At 36.0% G+C, this 17,900-nt stretch overlaps 1 protein-coding gene across 1 annotated transcript in view; it reads left to right on the top strand.

The window, feature by feature from the left end:
• Window positions 1–3,751: 3,751 nt before the first annotated feature.
• Window positions 3,752–17,900, top strand: part of LOC119188401 (MAGUK p55 subfamily member 5-like) — a 103,266-nt gene continuing 89,117 nt past the window's right edge. Inside the window, exon 1 of the mRNA XM_037446256.1 lies at window positions 3,752–3,877. Coding sequence (XP_037302153.1) covers window positions 3,822–3,877 — 56 coding nt within the window. The 5' untranslated portion in view covers window positions 3,752–3,821. The remainder of the gene's footprint in view (window positions 3,878–17,900) is intronic.

Here is a 17,900-nt window from a genome sequence, read left to right as displayed (position 1 = left end):
TAATGAAAGAATTCATCACGTGGTACCATGTTTCAGATAATAAATATAATAATATAATAATATCAGCTCTGTATTGCCCACTGCTGAGCACGAGCCTCCTCTACTACTGAGAGGGATTAGGCCTTTGTTCACCACGCTCACCTAGTGCGGGTTGGTAGACTTCACACACCTTCGAAATTCCTATAGAGAACTTCTCAGATGTGCAGGTTTCCTCACGATGTTTTCCTTCACCGTTAAAGCGAATGATAAATTCATAAAGGATACACACATAATTTTTTAGAAAAGTCACAGGTGTGTGCCCTTGCGACTTGAACCTGCGGAAATTCGTCTTGGCAATCCGTTCCACAACCAATTAGGCTATCGCAGATAATAAAACAATGCAACTTTTTATGAACAAATGCTGCTTAATTAATTATTATTATAAATTTAGGAAAATATTATTATAAAAAGGACATCCTGTGTAAGTGTTCCGAAAGGTTTGAATTTAAAGGATGTTTATTTATATTAAAAAATATATATTTGACAAAATTGTAGGTTGTGCGTTGTCATTTATTTTCAGCAGTTACAAATGGTAGTCAAGTTTTTCGTACACGGTATGCAGTTTGGGTAGGTACTAGTTTCATCGTTTTGTAATTTTTTTCCGCCAAGCACCACTGTACAGGTAGTGTTGTGTTCCGGCTTGAAAGACTGAGAGACGTATAATTACTCCCAGCCCAAGGTGACGAGCGTTGTACTATTCCATACAGTACCTACGATTCACAGTTATGGCTGGTGTATTTATGGATAGGTATTATACTTGTTATTAGGCGGCAATTTATTCGTCTATATAAAAGATGCAGTTGCCTCAAAGAGAAGACAAGGAAGTAGATTACGTCGCGCTACGTACTATGAGTGAGTGAACATCATCAATAGTTGATTAAATTAGTTCAAGCAACTGTAAATTGAATAGTAAATTATTGCATGACAATGAAATATCGACAGCTCTGTTGCTATTTTATATCTCATGCCTTGTTTCTTAATTTTTTTTTATTATTTCGCGGGCACTAACGCATTATAACTACCATCACTTGGGGAGTGAGTGGAACGCTTATATTGTTACAAGTTGACACTAAACGGCGAGTTACTGAACTAATGCTTCTAACAAAAACTTAAAAATAATTAATGCTCCCAGTGATTTAGTGCTAGGCAGAAACCCAAGTATCAATTTCGCTCGTAAGATTTTCGCCGGCATCTCGAGCGTTGCGTTCCGGCTCGTGGCTGTGACAGGACGGCCCTCGGAGTCCGGTCTCTAGTAACACTCGTTCCGACTGACCCCCATTCGTTTAGTAGTTTTGGCTTGCTTTTATGTATTTATACTTGCCGTGGTACTATCCCAACGATGGGCAAGGGCCTCTTTTACTCCTAAGATGTTTAAGGAGATCTAAACTGACCTAGTGCCGGCTAGTATACTTTATTTATTAAGATTTCTCATATCTTTTCTCAGGTATATAATTTTCACGATCTTTATCGAGAACTTTGTATTGATAAGAAAGTAATGTTATGAACTGATATTGATTAATTAAACGCTTTCTTTTGTTTCTATCGATCAAATAAATTTTATGTACGTTTACTCATGTTGAATGTCTGTTGTAGATAAATTATTCTTACTATTATAAAGCTGAAAATTATTTTTTTGAACGCGCTAATTTCAGAAACTACTAAAGCGATTAAAAAATAAATTCACTTATAGGAAGATACATTACTCCTGACGACTATAGTCTAGTTTTTACCACGGGACAATTTTTGTCTAGGAAAAACCTTTTGTAATAATATCACAAGATTTATTCACTTATTTTGTTAAATTAACTGTTATTTATTATATCTCATCAAATAATTGTCGTTCGAAAGAAAGGTTAGTTTGACTTACGGTTAATTAGCACGTTACGTGACTCGAATCGCGGTCAAAGTTAACTGTGAATACCGTGAATGATAATTGAGTAATTTGTTAACTATTACATCATTAGACATGCGTTTTATTACTACAGTAATATGCGTTGAAATGAATAATCGTTTAGAGAAATTATTATTTCATTAAAGTCATTAATGGATTGATTAAGTATCACAATGTATTTAGTATTTTTTGGTGTAGGTTTGGCACTAGATTCGCTGTCCGCTTTCCGACCGCCAACTTTTTCACTCCGAGCAGCAACTACGTAATTCTTAAGATGGAAAAAATCAGTTAGAATTATTAGTGGCCCTATCCGGGATTCGAATCTAAGACCTCAGTGTAGTAGTAGTACTACTACGTAGTCAAGCCACTGCGCAGCGGTGATCAAAATCGGGTAAGATTAACAAGGTTAAAATTTCAATCAACAAAAAATTATTAATTACTAATTGAAATTCCACACAGCAAATATTTACCGAGACCCATCATTTTAAAATAACTGCTAATGCGCACATCTGACATACGTTATCAACACCTGTTTACGAAATATCGTTTTACATTACATGTAAACAAAACTTTCATAACAAATGGCGCTTGATTGGCCGGTGTTGTGAAATAAGAATTGTTATTGTATAAATATTTTATTTTTCACATAAAAACTACAAATGTGAACGATCCAGCTATTATATGATTATCAAAGCCTGGAACTGTATTACAAACGACTTTGTAAAAAGGTAGAATGAAGCATCGTAATGCCTACAATCTCATTCACGAAAATCACAGTCGTTAGAAATAAACAAAGCAATAATACCTACTTAGACGAAGTCTTAGCAACAAGGTGCACTAGCTAGGTAAAGTAGCTTCCATAAATAACTACAGTTTAGACGTAGATAAAATAAGATCTCGTAGAACTTATTCATAAATGTTTAAATTTGTGCACCTTGAAGGGAACTTGCTCTTGCATTTCGTATAAGGACATTCAAATGTTCAAACCCCCTGTTTTCCTAATCCCTATTTCTTTAAGACCAGCGTCTCCAGGATTCTAATGAAATTGTGCATTTAAATTTAGACTTTTCGATGGTCTATATAATAAATAATATATCTCTTTTTTTAATAGACCAGCTGCCATAATAATAAAGGCCTAGGTCGATGAGACATTAAACAACGTTTAATAAATGGTCTTATTTCAACGATTTGTCACAGAATAGGTTGAGTAATTTCAGCTGTAAAAAGGCTGCCATCCTTTCGCAGCTTAAACAACCTTCATCAATAACGGGGGCCGAAGGCAATAACTCCAGAAAGGTTACGTGCTACAGAAAAAAGCTGCTATTGTTTTCGTTATTTGAAACTTTGCTAAAGGCTCTGTTGTATTCAGCACAAATATTGTAGTTAGACCGAGATATAAAAAGATGATTCGTAGTCATTACGTTGTTTAGAGGTTCGTATAATTAATAGTTCCATTTTTTGCCATTGACCTTGGGTCTTCTTTTTCATAATTTCTATTCTACGAAATGACGTACGATCTTATTCAGTTGAATTAAATTATGAAAGTATCTTGATTTCCAGAAACCTCTCAAAATGAATGAGCTGATTTTAAAATAGAACTAGACATACACAATTATAATGCAAAGAATCAATAAAATACGTGGTAGTTAGCGAAATAAAATCGAATTAGCCATTGGAGCGACGTCACTCGGCCGGCGTGTTTATCAGCCGTTATCTACTTCGAAACAATTAGTCTGTGTGTGTTGTACCTGGCGAACGCGTGCCCTATTGTTAAACATTACCAGTTTTACGTCTAAAAAATCAAAGAACTCTCGCGTTCTTTTTTCAAAAAAAAAATTCGTTATGAAGTGACGCCATCTTTGTTTTCCTCTAATTTTTTGTGCCAGTGATTATGATGATTAAAAAAGTGTTGTTTTGTGATTATTTTGCGGCACCGCAGGAGGAAAGGTTTGGATTTGCTGATAAGAGTGATTTTACTATTGTTGTGATAACGTTGGGGGCGTGTTCGGTATGCCTTGTTAATTACCTTGAAATCGCCCATTTTTAAAAATAGAATTCTATACTCAAAGATTAGAAATAAAAACAATTCAATTTTGGTCAAGAAGAAAGTAAACGTTAAATTACCAAATAATGTACTAAAACAATACCATTATTAACATTTTTCACATGAATTATTCTTCAGGGAGTAACTGGTGTATAAAAGACATGTATAAATGTCAAGTAGGCGTTACGGACCACAGTCCCATCAATCACTAGTCTAGAATATTCTATTACAGGGCTGTGACATGACAAGGCCTTTTAGGTTTACTTTTATTTTTTTAGCATTCTTCATTGTCGTTAAAACTATTAAGTGCACACTTGTACTCCCAAAAATATCTATAAAATCGTCTAGACTTTTCTGTTTTTCTTTTTGCTGAAATAATTTGTTCAAAACTAGTAGTAACTGCCTTACGTTGGATTAGACCGAACGAAGGAAACCTCTTAGGTTCACATGCATAATATTACTTCTATGTTAAAATTTAAATATTCACTTTAGCAATAAATTGTATGTAAAAAAAAAAAACATCCGGCCATTCATGACAATTCTGGTGACAATGACCCTAACAATATATTATTAACTATAATAAAATTAGACAAGTTTGATTTTTAAGATAAATACGCGTTATTCAGAAATGCTTGAAGAACCTTTAACAAGACTTTTCTATCAAAATCAAATTGCATAAGAAAGTTTATTTTTTATCAATAAAAAATCTCATGCTTCTCCGCATCAGCTCTGACCCTGACGGCCATCAATCATTGCATCTAATTTTATACGATGCAATAGAACATTGTACATAAATGGATGAAAGGTGAATGTCATAGGATCGTTTGGCTTCGCTTAAGCACGTAGTATCCAATTAGCTGGTCGTTAATCGAATTCCGACTAATGACATGCTTGTGTCAAAGCGTTCCTTTAAACGTTATGTTTTACATGACAGAGGTCTTGTGCTCCTTCATCAGTTTATTGCATCTGTAATGGGGTTGGTAGTAGCATTTGGGTTTGGTCATCTCTTAATGCATCTTGTTTTATAGTTCATCTGTTTATAGTCGTACGTGTAGATATATATTGGTATAGGTATATCCACTCTCATCCAAGTTAAAAGCGTGTTTTGCTAATATAAAAAATCATTTTAAATATTTGATCCGAAAGTCTAACCCAAGACTTTACGTTATGCTGCTCAAGAATGCTACCCACTAGAGCAGTGAGGGACTAATCAATATTAACACACACACTCTTACCTCTTTTATCCCCGAAAGGGTAGGCAGAGGCACAATTTTCCACTTTCCACCGTGTGTATTTCGTTCAATGATGTGATAGGCGAGCTTATCGCTATATCGGGCAGATATTCCAGACTCCGGTTGATATTGAGTAGAAAAACCTAATATCACATTGCTCGACCCGGGGACCGAACCTGAGACCTTAGCACTAGCAATAATGTTTTTGTTGTTAAAATATTAACAACAAAATCATTTTCCTGTACTAACATCTACAAGTTCTCAGATAACTTGAATCTTTTAAACTTAAATAACCGCACGATAGTAATTAAGATATTCTTAGTCACGTTATTAGTGTCTAGGGCGTCTAGAATGTCCTGGGCCTCGGCTATTTTGCTATCATGGAGGTCGCGATCAGCTGATAAAACGACAGAGAGGTCGGACCGGTCCTCGCATGCACGGATGTGTCGTCACGATCAACGATTTCCGGTGTAACTCGAAATACTGGTTTTTAATATTTCGTTTGTTGGGACTCGGTTTCGCTCTGCTTGAACCAACGGTTGATTAACTTAATCGATTGCGGATTGTTTTCAACACAAAAATTGGAATCTGTTTGTGATTAAAGGCTTTTTCTACGAAACTAACTTTGATTAGTTTATCCAATGTGTGTTAAATTTAATCTTTCGCAAAAGTACACTATAAGGCTACCCTCTTAGCAAGATTGGTAGGCCACGTCGCTGGTATCGCGTATATTACGTTTTCGGGCGGTTGTGGTAATTTACCATCAAGTGTGGCCTTTCTTTGGTTGCACAGATCTTGCATCACCACATAACCCCCTTTAACTATTGTGAAAACATAACTGTACTCAAATTCCAGTTTTTATCATCGCTTTACCATCACGTGTTCACATCTAAGATTTCGTGGGGTAACTTATCTGAAGGAAACCTTTAAAGTTGCCGCTAGACGTTATCTCAAAGTTGGGCGTTGGCGAACTTCGGCCTTGTTTGACTTGCGATGGGAATTTCATTACACGTTTTTATGTCCATCAATGTGGACTTTGGTGTGAGGTTTTGTACATTCTACTTCGGATAGGTTTAGTAGGTCTCTCGTATGCTTGAATTTTGGTAGCTGTGCAATGGGTCTATATAATCCGATTCCTGCCAGCTTCCCTTTATGTAGAATCCAATTATCATTAGAACGATCTGCAGATAGCATTTATGCATATTAGTATCTATATGATGTGTCGGGGTTCCGAAAAATTTCACCTTTCGCCACTGCTAGGTACTGGGTAGCAACGTTGCGTCTATTTCTGCCGTTAAGCAGGAGAGGGTGTTGTGTTCTGGTTTCAATTACTGGACATTATATTATTAGAACCTGACGTTTTAGATGGAAGTTTTTAGAGCCCCGCTAGTACCTAATTTGAAGTTTTTGATGGTATTGCTCCTTTTTATAGGCAATAGATTTTATAATGAGACGAGTAACTGTCAATTTGTATATCTCATTCAATTGTATATAAAAATATTTTAATGACTTTAATAAACACGTAGTGCATACGTTTGATTTTATCACTATATATTGTAACAATCGGCGATAAAACGATAATCTGAATGACCTTCCGAGACTTGTTGACAATCGTCGGGTTAATAGATATGGTGAACTAATAAATTGTGATTAATAATGAACGTGGTACAAGTGTTGACAAGAATGACAAACGATTACAATAGAATCCTTTACATATGCGGCATAGCATTTTATGATTTACACCTCCTGATGCCCGCGACCTTTTACATCAGTTTTATTTAATTTGATTTTTAGTTTTCATGAATTTTTAAATTAAGATTATAAGGATTTCTATCCAATAGTTTTGTCGAAATCGTCTAACTTTGCTAACACAAATTTCATTTGTGTTAATAATGGTTGTTCCGGGATCATGTTGTTTATTTAGTGAAAGAAATTTCAGGTCGGGACAGCCTGTTACAAATATCGCATTCAAACAATTTCTTGGGTTTTGAAATAATCTTATAATTTTTTTCCCGATATTTCGAAGACTTTGCAGCCCTCGCGTTCACGAGGGAGGATTGAGGTGTGGGTCGCCTAAAAAAATATACCTACCTGTTTCAATTATGCCTCTTTGGTTATAAAAAAAATATGACGAATAGAGTAACCTTCTCCTTCTAAAATCGGTTAAAACTATGAAGTATAGATTGACAGTAACATATTAAGGCCATGTTCACATGACACATTAAACGCGCGTTGTTGACTCCACTGAGTTTCTTTTGAAACGTGCATGTGTACTTATATTATGTTACTAGCTTTTGCTCGCGGCTCCGCCCGCGTTATAAAGTTTTCCGTTATAAAAATAGTAGTTTCCCGGGACTGCCTCGGTGGCGTAGTTGTATTGCATGTCCGGTACAATAGCGCTCTGAGGTCCTGGGTACGAATCCCGGGTCGGGCAAAGTGATATTTGGGTTTTTCTGCTCAGTATCAGCCCGGAGTCTGGAATTTGTGCCCGATATGGCGATAGGCTCGCCCCCTATCACATCATGGGACGGAACATACTTGGCGAAAAGTGGGTGGCCTAGTTGCGCCTCTGCATACCCCTTCGGGGATAAATTCGTGATGTTATGTAGTTTCCCGGGAGCGTATGTTCTTCCCAGGGTCTCAAACTGTCTCCATACCAAATTTCATCTTAATACGTTGGGTAGTTTTTGAGTTTAACACGTTAAGGCAGACAGATGCAGCGGGGGACTTTGTTATATTATTTAGAAGTTTTTAAGTGAAACAATCCCGTCATACATCATTGTTGCATAACTTTAACCGTTTACGCAGCGCAGGCAACGGAAGCTCTCAAAACTCATAATTTTCCCCGTTTTTGCAACATGTTTCATTACTGCTCCGCTCCTATTGGTTATAGCATGATGATATATAGCCTATAGCACTCCAGGAACAAAGGGCTATCCAAAACAAAAAGATTTTTTTCAGTTCAAACCGGTAGTTCCTGAGATTAGCCATTACTGCTCCGCTCCTATTGGTCATAGCGTGATGATATATAACTTTGAGCACTCCACAAACAAAGGACTATTCAACACAAAAATATTTTTTCAGTTCGAATCGGTAGTTCCTGAGATTAGCCATTACTGCTCCGCTCCTATTGAATATAGCGTGATGATATATAGCCTATAGCTCTCCACGAACAAAGGGCTATCCAACGCAAAAAGAATTTTTCAGTTTGGACCGGTAGTTCCTGAGATTAGCCATTACTGCCCTGCTCCTATTGGGTATAGCGTGATGATATATAGCCTATAGCACTCCACGAACAAAGGGCTATCCAACGCAAAAAGAATTTTTCAGTTTGGACCGGTAGTTCCTGAGATTAGCGCGTTCAAACAAACAAACAAACAAACAAACTCTTCAGCTTTATATAATAGTATAGATGAATCGCGTCTGTTTCATCTTCTTTAAAGAAGTTATTGTTTGTTGTTCTTATTTAAAGTCTATGATTTTCCATATAAATTTCTTCTATTCTTTTTGTATTTATAATATTAATGTATTTTACATTATTAAACATATTATGTTAAAAATTTACCTCACTAATAAAAATCAAAAACAATCAACTTTTTAAAGGACAGCCGAAAATCCTTATTAAGATCTTCAGTTGGTACTTATTAGACACCAAACCAACAATACATAATAGACTTATCTTATTAAATGTAGACTATATTTCAAGCGTCATTCTCTCCATATTTCACGCAATTTTCCAAGTTGGTAACCGACTTAATAAAGCTGTATGGAAGTCTTCACTTCGCGATGTTCCGACACTGGGACATGTTACAAGTTAGATTGTTAATGGGTTCTGGATAACTAGGTTGTGGGATAAATATATTATGGACTATATTGCTCTTCATAGCAATGACAAGTTCTCTAATGGTGGCAGATTCTCAACAACTTCTAAGGTCTACTTAAAACAAATGAAACTAAGGAACTAACAAACACTAATTGATCTGTGCTCTATCGCTGTGCCTGCTCTTGTAAAAGTGGTAGCAACCCCAGTCTGGGGGCAACAGACAACTCAAAAGAAAATTCCTAGTATACAAAAACCTTCTTACTCATCAGGGCATATGGGAAATTTGTTGTGGCTATAAAAATATAGATCGGTTGCGTGGCACAGCACTACTATAAAAGTTTTGAAAATAGTTTCACTCAAAAAACTGCAAACAAAGTGACAATAAAAACTCACATGTATGACAACATACCAACATACAAAGACGAGATAAAATCAAAACGAGCGCGGTGAGGCCCCATGCACGTTCAAAATTATTTTTATGAGAACAATATCCTGTTCCCGTATGTCAGTCCGTTTGGCAGCCATGTTTTATGGAGGGTTTCTGGCAGACGTGGGTGTTCGTTTCAGGAATGCCCGCCATTTTATTTTATCGCGGGGTAAGTGAAAATATAACTGCAATGTGGGCGTGAGTTGGATTGATGAAGGCTCTTGGGTCGAATGTCGAAATATTAATTTTGGAGTCGTGTTTGTTTATATGTGATTAGCTTTTGTTGGCGGTTTCGCCCGCGTGAAGGAATTTTCCGGGGTATTTTTTTTCCGACTTACTTGATTTGTATCGTTATATTATGACCAAATTACACAAAATCATTATAAATTGTAACCTATGTGTTATTCTGTTATATAACCAATATAACTGTAAACTTCCATCCAAATCCGGTCAGTAGTTTTTTCGTGAAAGAGGAACAAACATACATACATCCATCCTCACAAACTTTCGCATTTATAATATTATTAGGATATATTTGATAATTTGTTCGCGTATTACTTACTGATTGGATTTAGATAAACAAACACGATGAACTTGAGATATAATATTGGCTATAAAAATACATAATATAAGCTGAAACCTAAAACGTATATAGACGTGCATTGAGGTTAGAAAAAACTATGTCCTATCCCGTCACTAAATGAATAAAGATTCCACCTGCAGTCACGACGGAGGTTTAAATAGCATCAACGATTACTGGTGTTAATTCCATTCCATCTTGGCTTTGACACTCCGCAGTCTGGTCACGTTTGCGGCTCGCACCTATGTTATTAAACACCCACGCACGGACAAACTTTCCCATTATTATTAACTTACACAAAGGATTACTGCGATATGTTGCTTCGATACTGATATTGAATCAAGAGAGGATATTTTTGTTCTAAGTTTTTTATGATGTATGGATGAACATATTTCTTATTACATGACAACTGATGGAGATATTAATCATAGAACTCTTCATTTATAATAATTTGTACATTATACACACATGAAGCCTGTATCTCCGAAGGGGCAATTTAATGCAACCAGGGCATCAAATTTTCACCATGTACGATCCGTCTCACGCTGTGATAGGTGCGAAGTTATCGTAATAAATTGTTTATTTATAGAATAAAATATTATTATGTTGCTAATCAGCCCGTCGTTCCCCGGCCTTGTGAAGGCCGCGCTAATCCTCCATTAAACGTGTAATAACGTTGTTCACTTTTACTATTACAGCATTGGGATGCGCTGTCTGTTCATTGCACAACGAATTCCGACGTCTTTCACAACGCGTCGCTCCGTTGAGAACTTAATTAACCGTGCCTCCATTACACACAAATTACACTTTTCAAGTCAATTTTTGTGTTTTAAATATTTTCAAGTGCGAAATATTTTAACGTACTATCACGTCTACATAGAGAAATTAACACCCAGCACTCAGTGTGCATAATCCTAACCTATCGTATTATATTATGTCTTGTTTTCTAGTGTGGGTTGGCAACGTCTCCTCGTGATGTGACGCATGCGTGTTGTTTGTTTTGTTGCAATTCTTCGTCCTTAAAATCTTAGATATACAATCAAGGCGATGGAACAAAAATGTAGAATAAGACAGATGTAGAACTTGGTTAAGACACGAATTTGCGATTTCGCAGTCTTATTTACTGTGAAACTACCAAATGCAGCCTTCAAATCAAATATATTCATTTATAGCCTAATATTTCTTTTAAATGAAAACAGATCAAAAGTGCAGACGTTAATTCGATATTGGAATTTGTGCACCTCATCTTGAGAAGGACTACATTGTCGTACAAAACACACGCTTCCGATCTCAAGTATTGTTTGTATAAAACATCAGCCTGTATACAAATCCCGCAATAACTATTAATAGTCCCCATGACTTTGTTTGAGAGCGTCAGTCCCTCCCGCCGGACACGTCAGCCGCCGGCGCTGTCGCCGCTTTGTATCAACACATGTCGAGATAGCGTGCAAGATATTCCTCAGCATCCCTGTTTTCATTTGTATAGTGTTACAATGTTAACAATAATGTTGATGTGTTTGTTATAGCCTGTCAAGATTCATGACTTTTATTAGTTTGTGTCACTCACCTTATTAAGTGTTTAAATAATTTGTCATTTGGGAGGGAATATTTAGTGTGATGCTAACATTATCGGGCTATATACGGAATAAAACAAATCTGAAATCAAAGTAATGTACTGAGACCGAATATTAACGTAATAGTGGACTCGAAACGCCCAGCCCAGGCCAATTATACGGTGCAACATAGAGCTACCCTCAAGTCTCGAGATTACCCCTTACTTATCGACATTATTGAACCGCATTAAATACAATTATATTTTGTGATAAATATAACATGACTGATGACAGTCAATTTGTAGTGCGTGTATAAGCAATGAGAGGTTCCTAATATTACGAGCTCTCAGACAGGTGTTAAATGCCGATGGGATAGGATGGAGAAAGGCAAACGAGTAAAAAATATAATTCAGAACCGAGTCGCTATCTTCCCTTTTTAAAGCCATCAAACAGTGCAAGTAGCATTCCACGAAACAATATCCATGTATAAGTAGCTCATTATCTCGAAAACCAGCTACATTATTAGTTGAAATAATGGACGGAGCCAAGGCGCGGCCCTAGTGAAGCGTCAGTATATGGGTCACCCACAATAGCACCTGACGGTCTATTATAATGACCACAACTGTCATGCTTTAGTAGTCGGGTGTTCTAATTGCAAATAAATACAAAGTATTGTTTTTTGTATATAAGGTTCGTTTTGCAATAGCAGTTGCAGATTAGAAGACCTCTATTCAATACGTCATTGTATGCAGCTGAGTTGACAATGCTGTTTTATGTCATTGAAAAATAGACCTTGTTTCATTTGTTAGTTGATCAAACAGTGTTATTCCGGTGTTATATCTTTATTATTCAATTCTCCTAAACTCCTAGTCATTTTTTATGTAGTTTCTTAAATAATTTAGAGAACTGTTAATGAAATATTAAAAAATATCAAAACATCCAATATACCCCTGCGAGTCCTAAAAAGATCGCTAGCATGTTAGCCAACCAAATTTTACCAAAATATTGTTAGTACCCATCAAATCCACTACTAAACCTCAAAATTGTTGCTTCTCAACGCAGCGTCCCTAAATGACGTTGTAATGGGCCATGGGCGTGGGCCCACAGGACGCTGTCTGAACGCCCACACGACGCGACAAATATTTGCCCGCGCGGGGTGTGAGCATCGAGCTGCATTTCACCCTGTTGCACCGACTTTGAGTTTGTATTTTTAGGAATTTAACGGAGTATTCGACGCCGGTTCTAAGGTTATAATCTAATGTATAAAGTACATTATGGTAATAAATAAGGCTTAAAGTATCAAAATCAAATGCTAAAATATGCCTAATGCCAGAATTAATGCCGTTGTTAAATTATAGTTTCTGATTCGTTTAATGCGATCATTAACCGTCATTTTCAATAAACAATCCTACTACCTTTTTTGATCTATCTCAAAAATAGACCAATTAGAGCAGAGTTTTATTTGACATGCTTACTAATGAATTATTTTGATTGATTCGTTCTCGGATTGAAGATTGAGATTGGGATCGTTTATTGAAAAATGCTCTCAATATAACTTTTCTTTTAAGTATGTTCTCGTAAACTTGAAAAACAAATATTGTAAAATGCGTTCAATTTGCTCGCAATCTATAAATTATTAATTTCTTTAAAAGTTTTTTACTCGTAACTAGTAGATGTAACCATAGTGCTTTGATACAAAGGTTATAGACAGAGAGCTGAAAGTCCTAAATTTGAAGACAATACCTAGTTCCCAATAGTTTAGGATTAAGTTGAGGGATTGTTTCGGAACTCAGTCTATTTTAGTTATAGTTATGCTGTATGCGACTGCGAGTATATTAAACGTTTTAGTACAACCAAAATATATAATTATATGGAAATAGTGCACATAAAATGAAATTGTATGCAGTAATCAACTAGTTATCTTTATACCTACTAACATGAGTATAGTGGGCGTACAACGCGAGGGTGTGAGATGTCTCATGTCGGTGCGAGTCGATCACAATGCCTATTGTGTGGAGCGGACTCACTCCTGCCTGCCCGCAAACCTGGCTTTGTCGACGGTTTTATTACGTTTGAATTGAAAAAATATTGCGTTTCACTAACATACTTTGCCCGTATGCACTAAAGGAGGGTCATTTTACAGAGGTTGGGAAATGGGAATGTTCTAAAACTTAGTGTACTTTTGGGTATCACCTATAAAAAATCGGGAATGACGAAAATCTTTTATTAAAGATAATTATCGCCACTGAATGGGACGGAGTTTGATAACATTGATAGTCCCGATATGTCAAGAGAACCCTATTTTTAGTGCATTGAAATAGTATTGGCCAGTGACTTTATATTAGGAAATTCCCCTCCAAGATTTTTGAAAATATGCCTAGTTCACTAATGTCATCGCACGACATTGGTAAATTGATCACCAATTAACCATTGGTTAAAAGCACCATTTACGAATACCTTGCTAAAATAAAGCTATATTTGTGATATATTGAAGAAAAAGTTTACTTACGTTCTAAATTCCGTTAAAATTAAATTGAGTACGGCTGCCAACCCTGCCGCCATGACGCGGAACAATCAAATCATCGATATTGAGCCGATTTGCGGTCGTCATTCGGCTAATGACCATTTTTATTTAATATCAACCGTCATTAGAGATCAAGCTTCCTTCTTTCACTTGGTGTTTTAGGCTTAGTAGCAGCTAGCTGGTCTAGCGTTACACTTCAATGATTTCATCAACGTTGGTGTCCTGATGATTGACAAGGGCTATCTATTGATTAAGAAGGTCTTTTATCACTCTGAAAACACACACTATCTATCACGACTTGATCCGCCTATTAGGATGCTAGCCTTTCGCCATATCATGGCACTAATTTCAGACTCCGGGCTAACACTAAGAAAAAAAAAGCCGATATCCCGGAACTCAATACACTTCCAGGGAAGATGAGTATCGTCCAAATTTAAAAATTATATAGCGTATACTAATACAACTATCGTCGAAGTCTGTCACCGCTAGCTTCTTTAGGCGTAGGCTTAAAAAAGAAACAAGTATGGAAGTAATTAGTATTACACGAAGGCCTGTATGATTTGAATAACCGTTAGTTAAAGTGTATCGTTGTGATTAAGTATAGTTTTTGTGCAGTCTAGACGACCGGTTCTGGTCTGCAATGAGGGCGTATGCAAGTGGAATATTTGAATGGCACGCTTGTAGTTGTATTAGAAACTTATTTGGGATTTCCTGTGAAGTAGGTCAATATTACGAATTGATACTTGTTAAATTGATTGACTATAGCATAGTGACTAGTGAGGCAGCTAGTTAATGGGTAATCACGGATTTGATTCTCGCGCAAAAGATGTTTATGCGGTTTGGAAATATGTGTGGGACGTAGGTTTAACCGTGTCCTAATATGAAGCAAATAATAAGATTAACTATGTTACTGTTGATTCTATTAAAATCACTTTTCGTATAAATATCAATATATATTTTTTGTTTAATCATAACATTTAACCTCAAACCGTAAAGCATCAATTATACTTCAAAAAACAACATTCTCATTACTGTTAATTTAAAAGTCAAAACCACATTTGAACAAAATAAATGAAACAGATTTACAGAGCTAAATCCCTATCAGATGATCGACTGGTCCCTCCCATCCCAGTACATTGGCGCAGGGCTCTCCGTAATTGTGCCCCGGGTAGATACCAGATCCCTCTTGATCCCAGACGGATGGAAGCACCGTCATTTAGACGAACGAAGTTCATGTATCTTGCTGTATAAGTTAAATTTGAAGGATTGTATAAAGAGAAGTCTTTCTATAAGCTTAGCTATATATCTATATACGTGAGGAAAAAACGGGTTTATATCTTTTTGGTAACTAGCTGAGTAATAAGTAATAAGAAAAGTTGCAGGAAAACAAGTGTGTTTCCCAGGAATGATTTAGGTGTACCTAATGGAGTGATATGTATATACTTCTTATTAGGCTTTGAGAAATTCAAATTCAAATAATTTATTTGCTGAATACGGTACATGTACATTTATAGATGTTATAAATTGAAAAGTCTCGCCATATTCTACCCTAACTGGGTGTGCAAATATTATAATATTATAATAGAAATAATATATAATAATCATATATAATATTATAATAAAACCTGATTATGTTTATTTCCTTATGCAAAAGTAAAGTTTTTTCCTGACTTTGATCGCGTACAAGTTCGTTTTGATATGAAAGGTAACCTACAGGAGTATGGGAATTGGTGATTTTATTAAAATAGCTACTGTTTACGAATAACGTACATAATGATAGTGTTTACAAGGTCATTTATATATTGCATTTAAATGACCCTCTAGGTATTAATACTTGTCATCACTTAAAATAAATGCAAATTTTTGCGTGATGTTACCAACTGCAATAAAAAAAAGAATATTTATTTTTATTTTGGGAAATTATACTCGATAAATCTTGCAAAAGCTTTGACTTAAAACAAACAGGTATAAATGATATTTAAATTCCACCAGATTATGTACTGTAATGAATCATGAGCGGATGTTTTGTCTTGTTTTAATGTTCGTGAGAATCTTTAGCTATTCTATGATGTAAATGATGCGCATTTGATTTTTTATCAAGTTTAAGATGATCCAAAAATGGACAATTCAATGTAGCTTGGAGGTTAGTACATATCTTACTCAGTTTTGCTTTGAATAATGTACGTACGTAGATTGAATGGCTCAATTCTTGTGTGCATAATTTTCAGTACGTAATAATTTTTATTATAATTACCACAAATGCTTCGTATCGTTTGAAAATTGTATTCATTATTCTCATATCATTTGCGATCTTCACAAACATTCTACTTTTCGTGGTAGATCGAGGTGGAGAAGGGTCCATATAACTCGATTCCTACCGGCTTCCTTTTCGTAATTTATGTAAAATCTAATTAACATTAAAACGATTGGCAGAACCCATAATGCATATTAGTAGTTATAATATGTTGTGTTGAGTTCTCTTTCGGAAAATTGCACCCTTCACCCCTGATGGATCGGCATAATATTAGCGATCATTAAGAAATATCACGTCTACTATAAATTAAATAACAAAAGTGCAATAGAGTATTTGAAGAAAAAATCAATCGATACTTTAATATTGCGAATGATAGTAATGGAGCCAAAGATGGACATCAATAGACGGCAAAAGTCCATAATTACCGGAACATAATATGTTCTATTGGTTTGAGAGGGTGGCAGGGAGCCAACCAGAGTCCGCGGCGACCTGAACAATAGCCATTAAAGAATTAGGGTGATTTGCCAATATTATTGGGGTTCTTATATCTTCCTGCGGATGAATACAAAAATGCATTGGTCTTTGAGAGGCAAAAATTATAATCTGAATTGGTGTATTGGGTGTACTTATCTAATCTTTAACAATAGCCATTTTTATTCATCTATTACTTGGGGTATTGTCTTTTAACCCAAATCTTTGAAGCTTACAAATAATAGTGATACCAAACTATAGTTAATAAGGTATATTTTATTGGTATTTGCTAAAACTTTAACACTAAGCTTCGCCACTAATTTTACTTTTCTTAAAGTTCTAAAGAATTCACAAAGAATACACCGTTCCTTTGTGTTATGTAGCAAATGGTTTTTATCTGTGTTTAGATAAATCCCCTAATTTGTTATAGATAACATCTCTAACGCCACTGATTTTGTCTTAATCGCCTCTATGGGGTTTCCAGATTTGGAACAGCTAAGACTTTGTTTGATGGATCTTAATGATCCATGACATCATGTGGCATTGGTGTTGTGGACAGTTGTAATGGAAGGAGGAATATATATTGTTGTTGGTTTCAGGTTCTTTATTATACTGCACTCATTATACTAACTTAATACTATACATTACTGCCTCGGTGGCGTAGTTGTATTGCATGACCGGTACAATAGTGCTCTGAGGTCCTGGGTTCGAATCCCGGGTCGGGCAACGTGATATTTGGGTTTTTCTGCTCAGTATCAGCCCGGAGTCTGGAATTTGTGCCCGATATGGTGATAGGCTCGCCCCCTATCACATCATGGGACGGAACATATTTGGCGAAAAGTGGGTGTCGTAGTTGCGCCTCTGCATACCTCTTCGGGGATGAATGCGTGATGTTATGTATGTATGTACTATACATTACATGACTTATATACTAAGTACACACACTACATATTGCCGGGTTAAAAGTAGTCTTTAGCATTAATATTTAGGTGGACAGATGTCGTGATAAAGGCGTTAAAAAGTCGACCGTTTCCGATAGATCGATCTGGAAATCTTCGGGGC

This window comes from Manduca sexta, unplaced genomic scaffold, assembly GCF_014839805.1.
Source record: "Manduca sexta isolate Smith_Timp_Sample1 unplaced genomic scaffold, JHU_Msex_v1.0 HiC_scaffold_28, whole genome shotgun sequence".
Classification (NCBI taxonomy): Eukaryota; Metazoa; Arthropoda; class Insecta; order Lepidoptera; family Sphingidae; genus Manduca; species Manduca sexta.
This window is presented reverse-complemented; position numbering and strand designations above follow the sequence as displayed.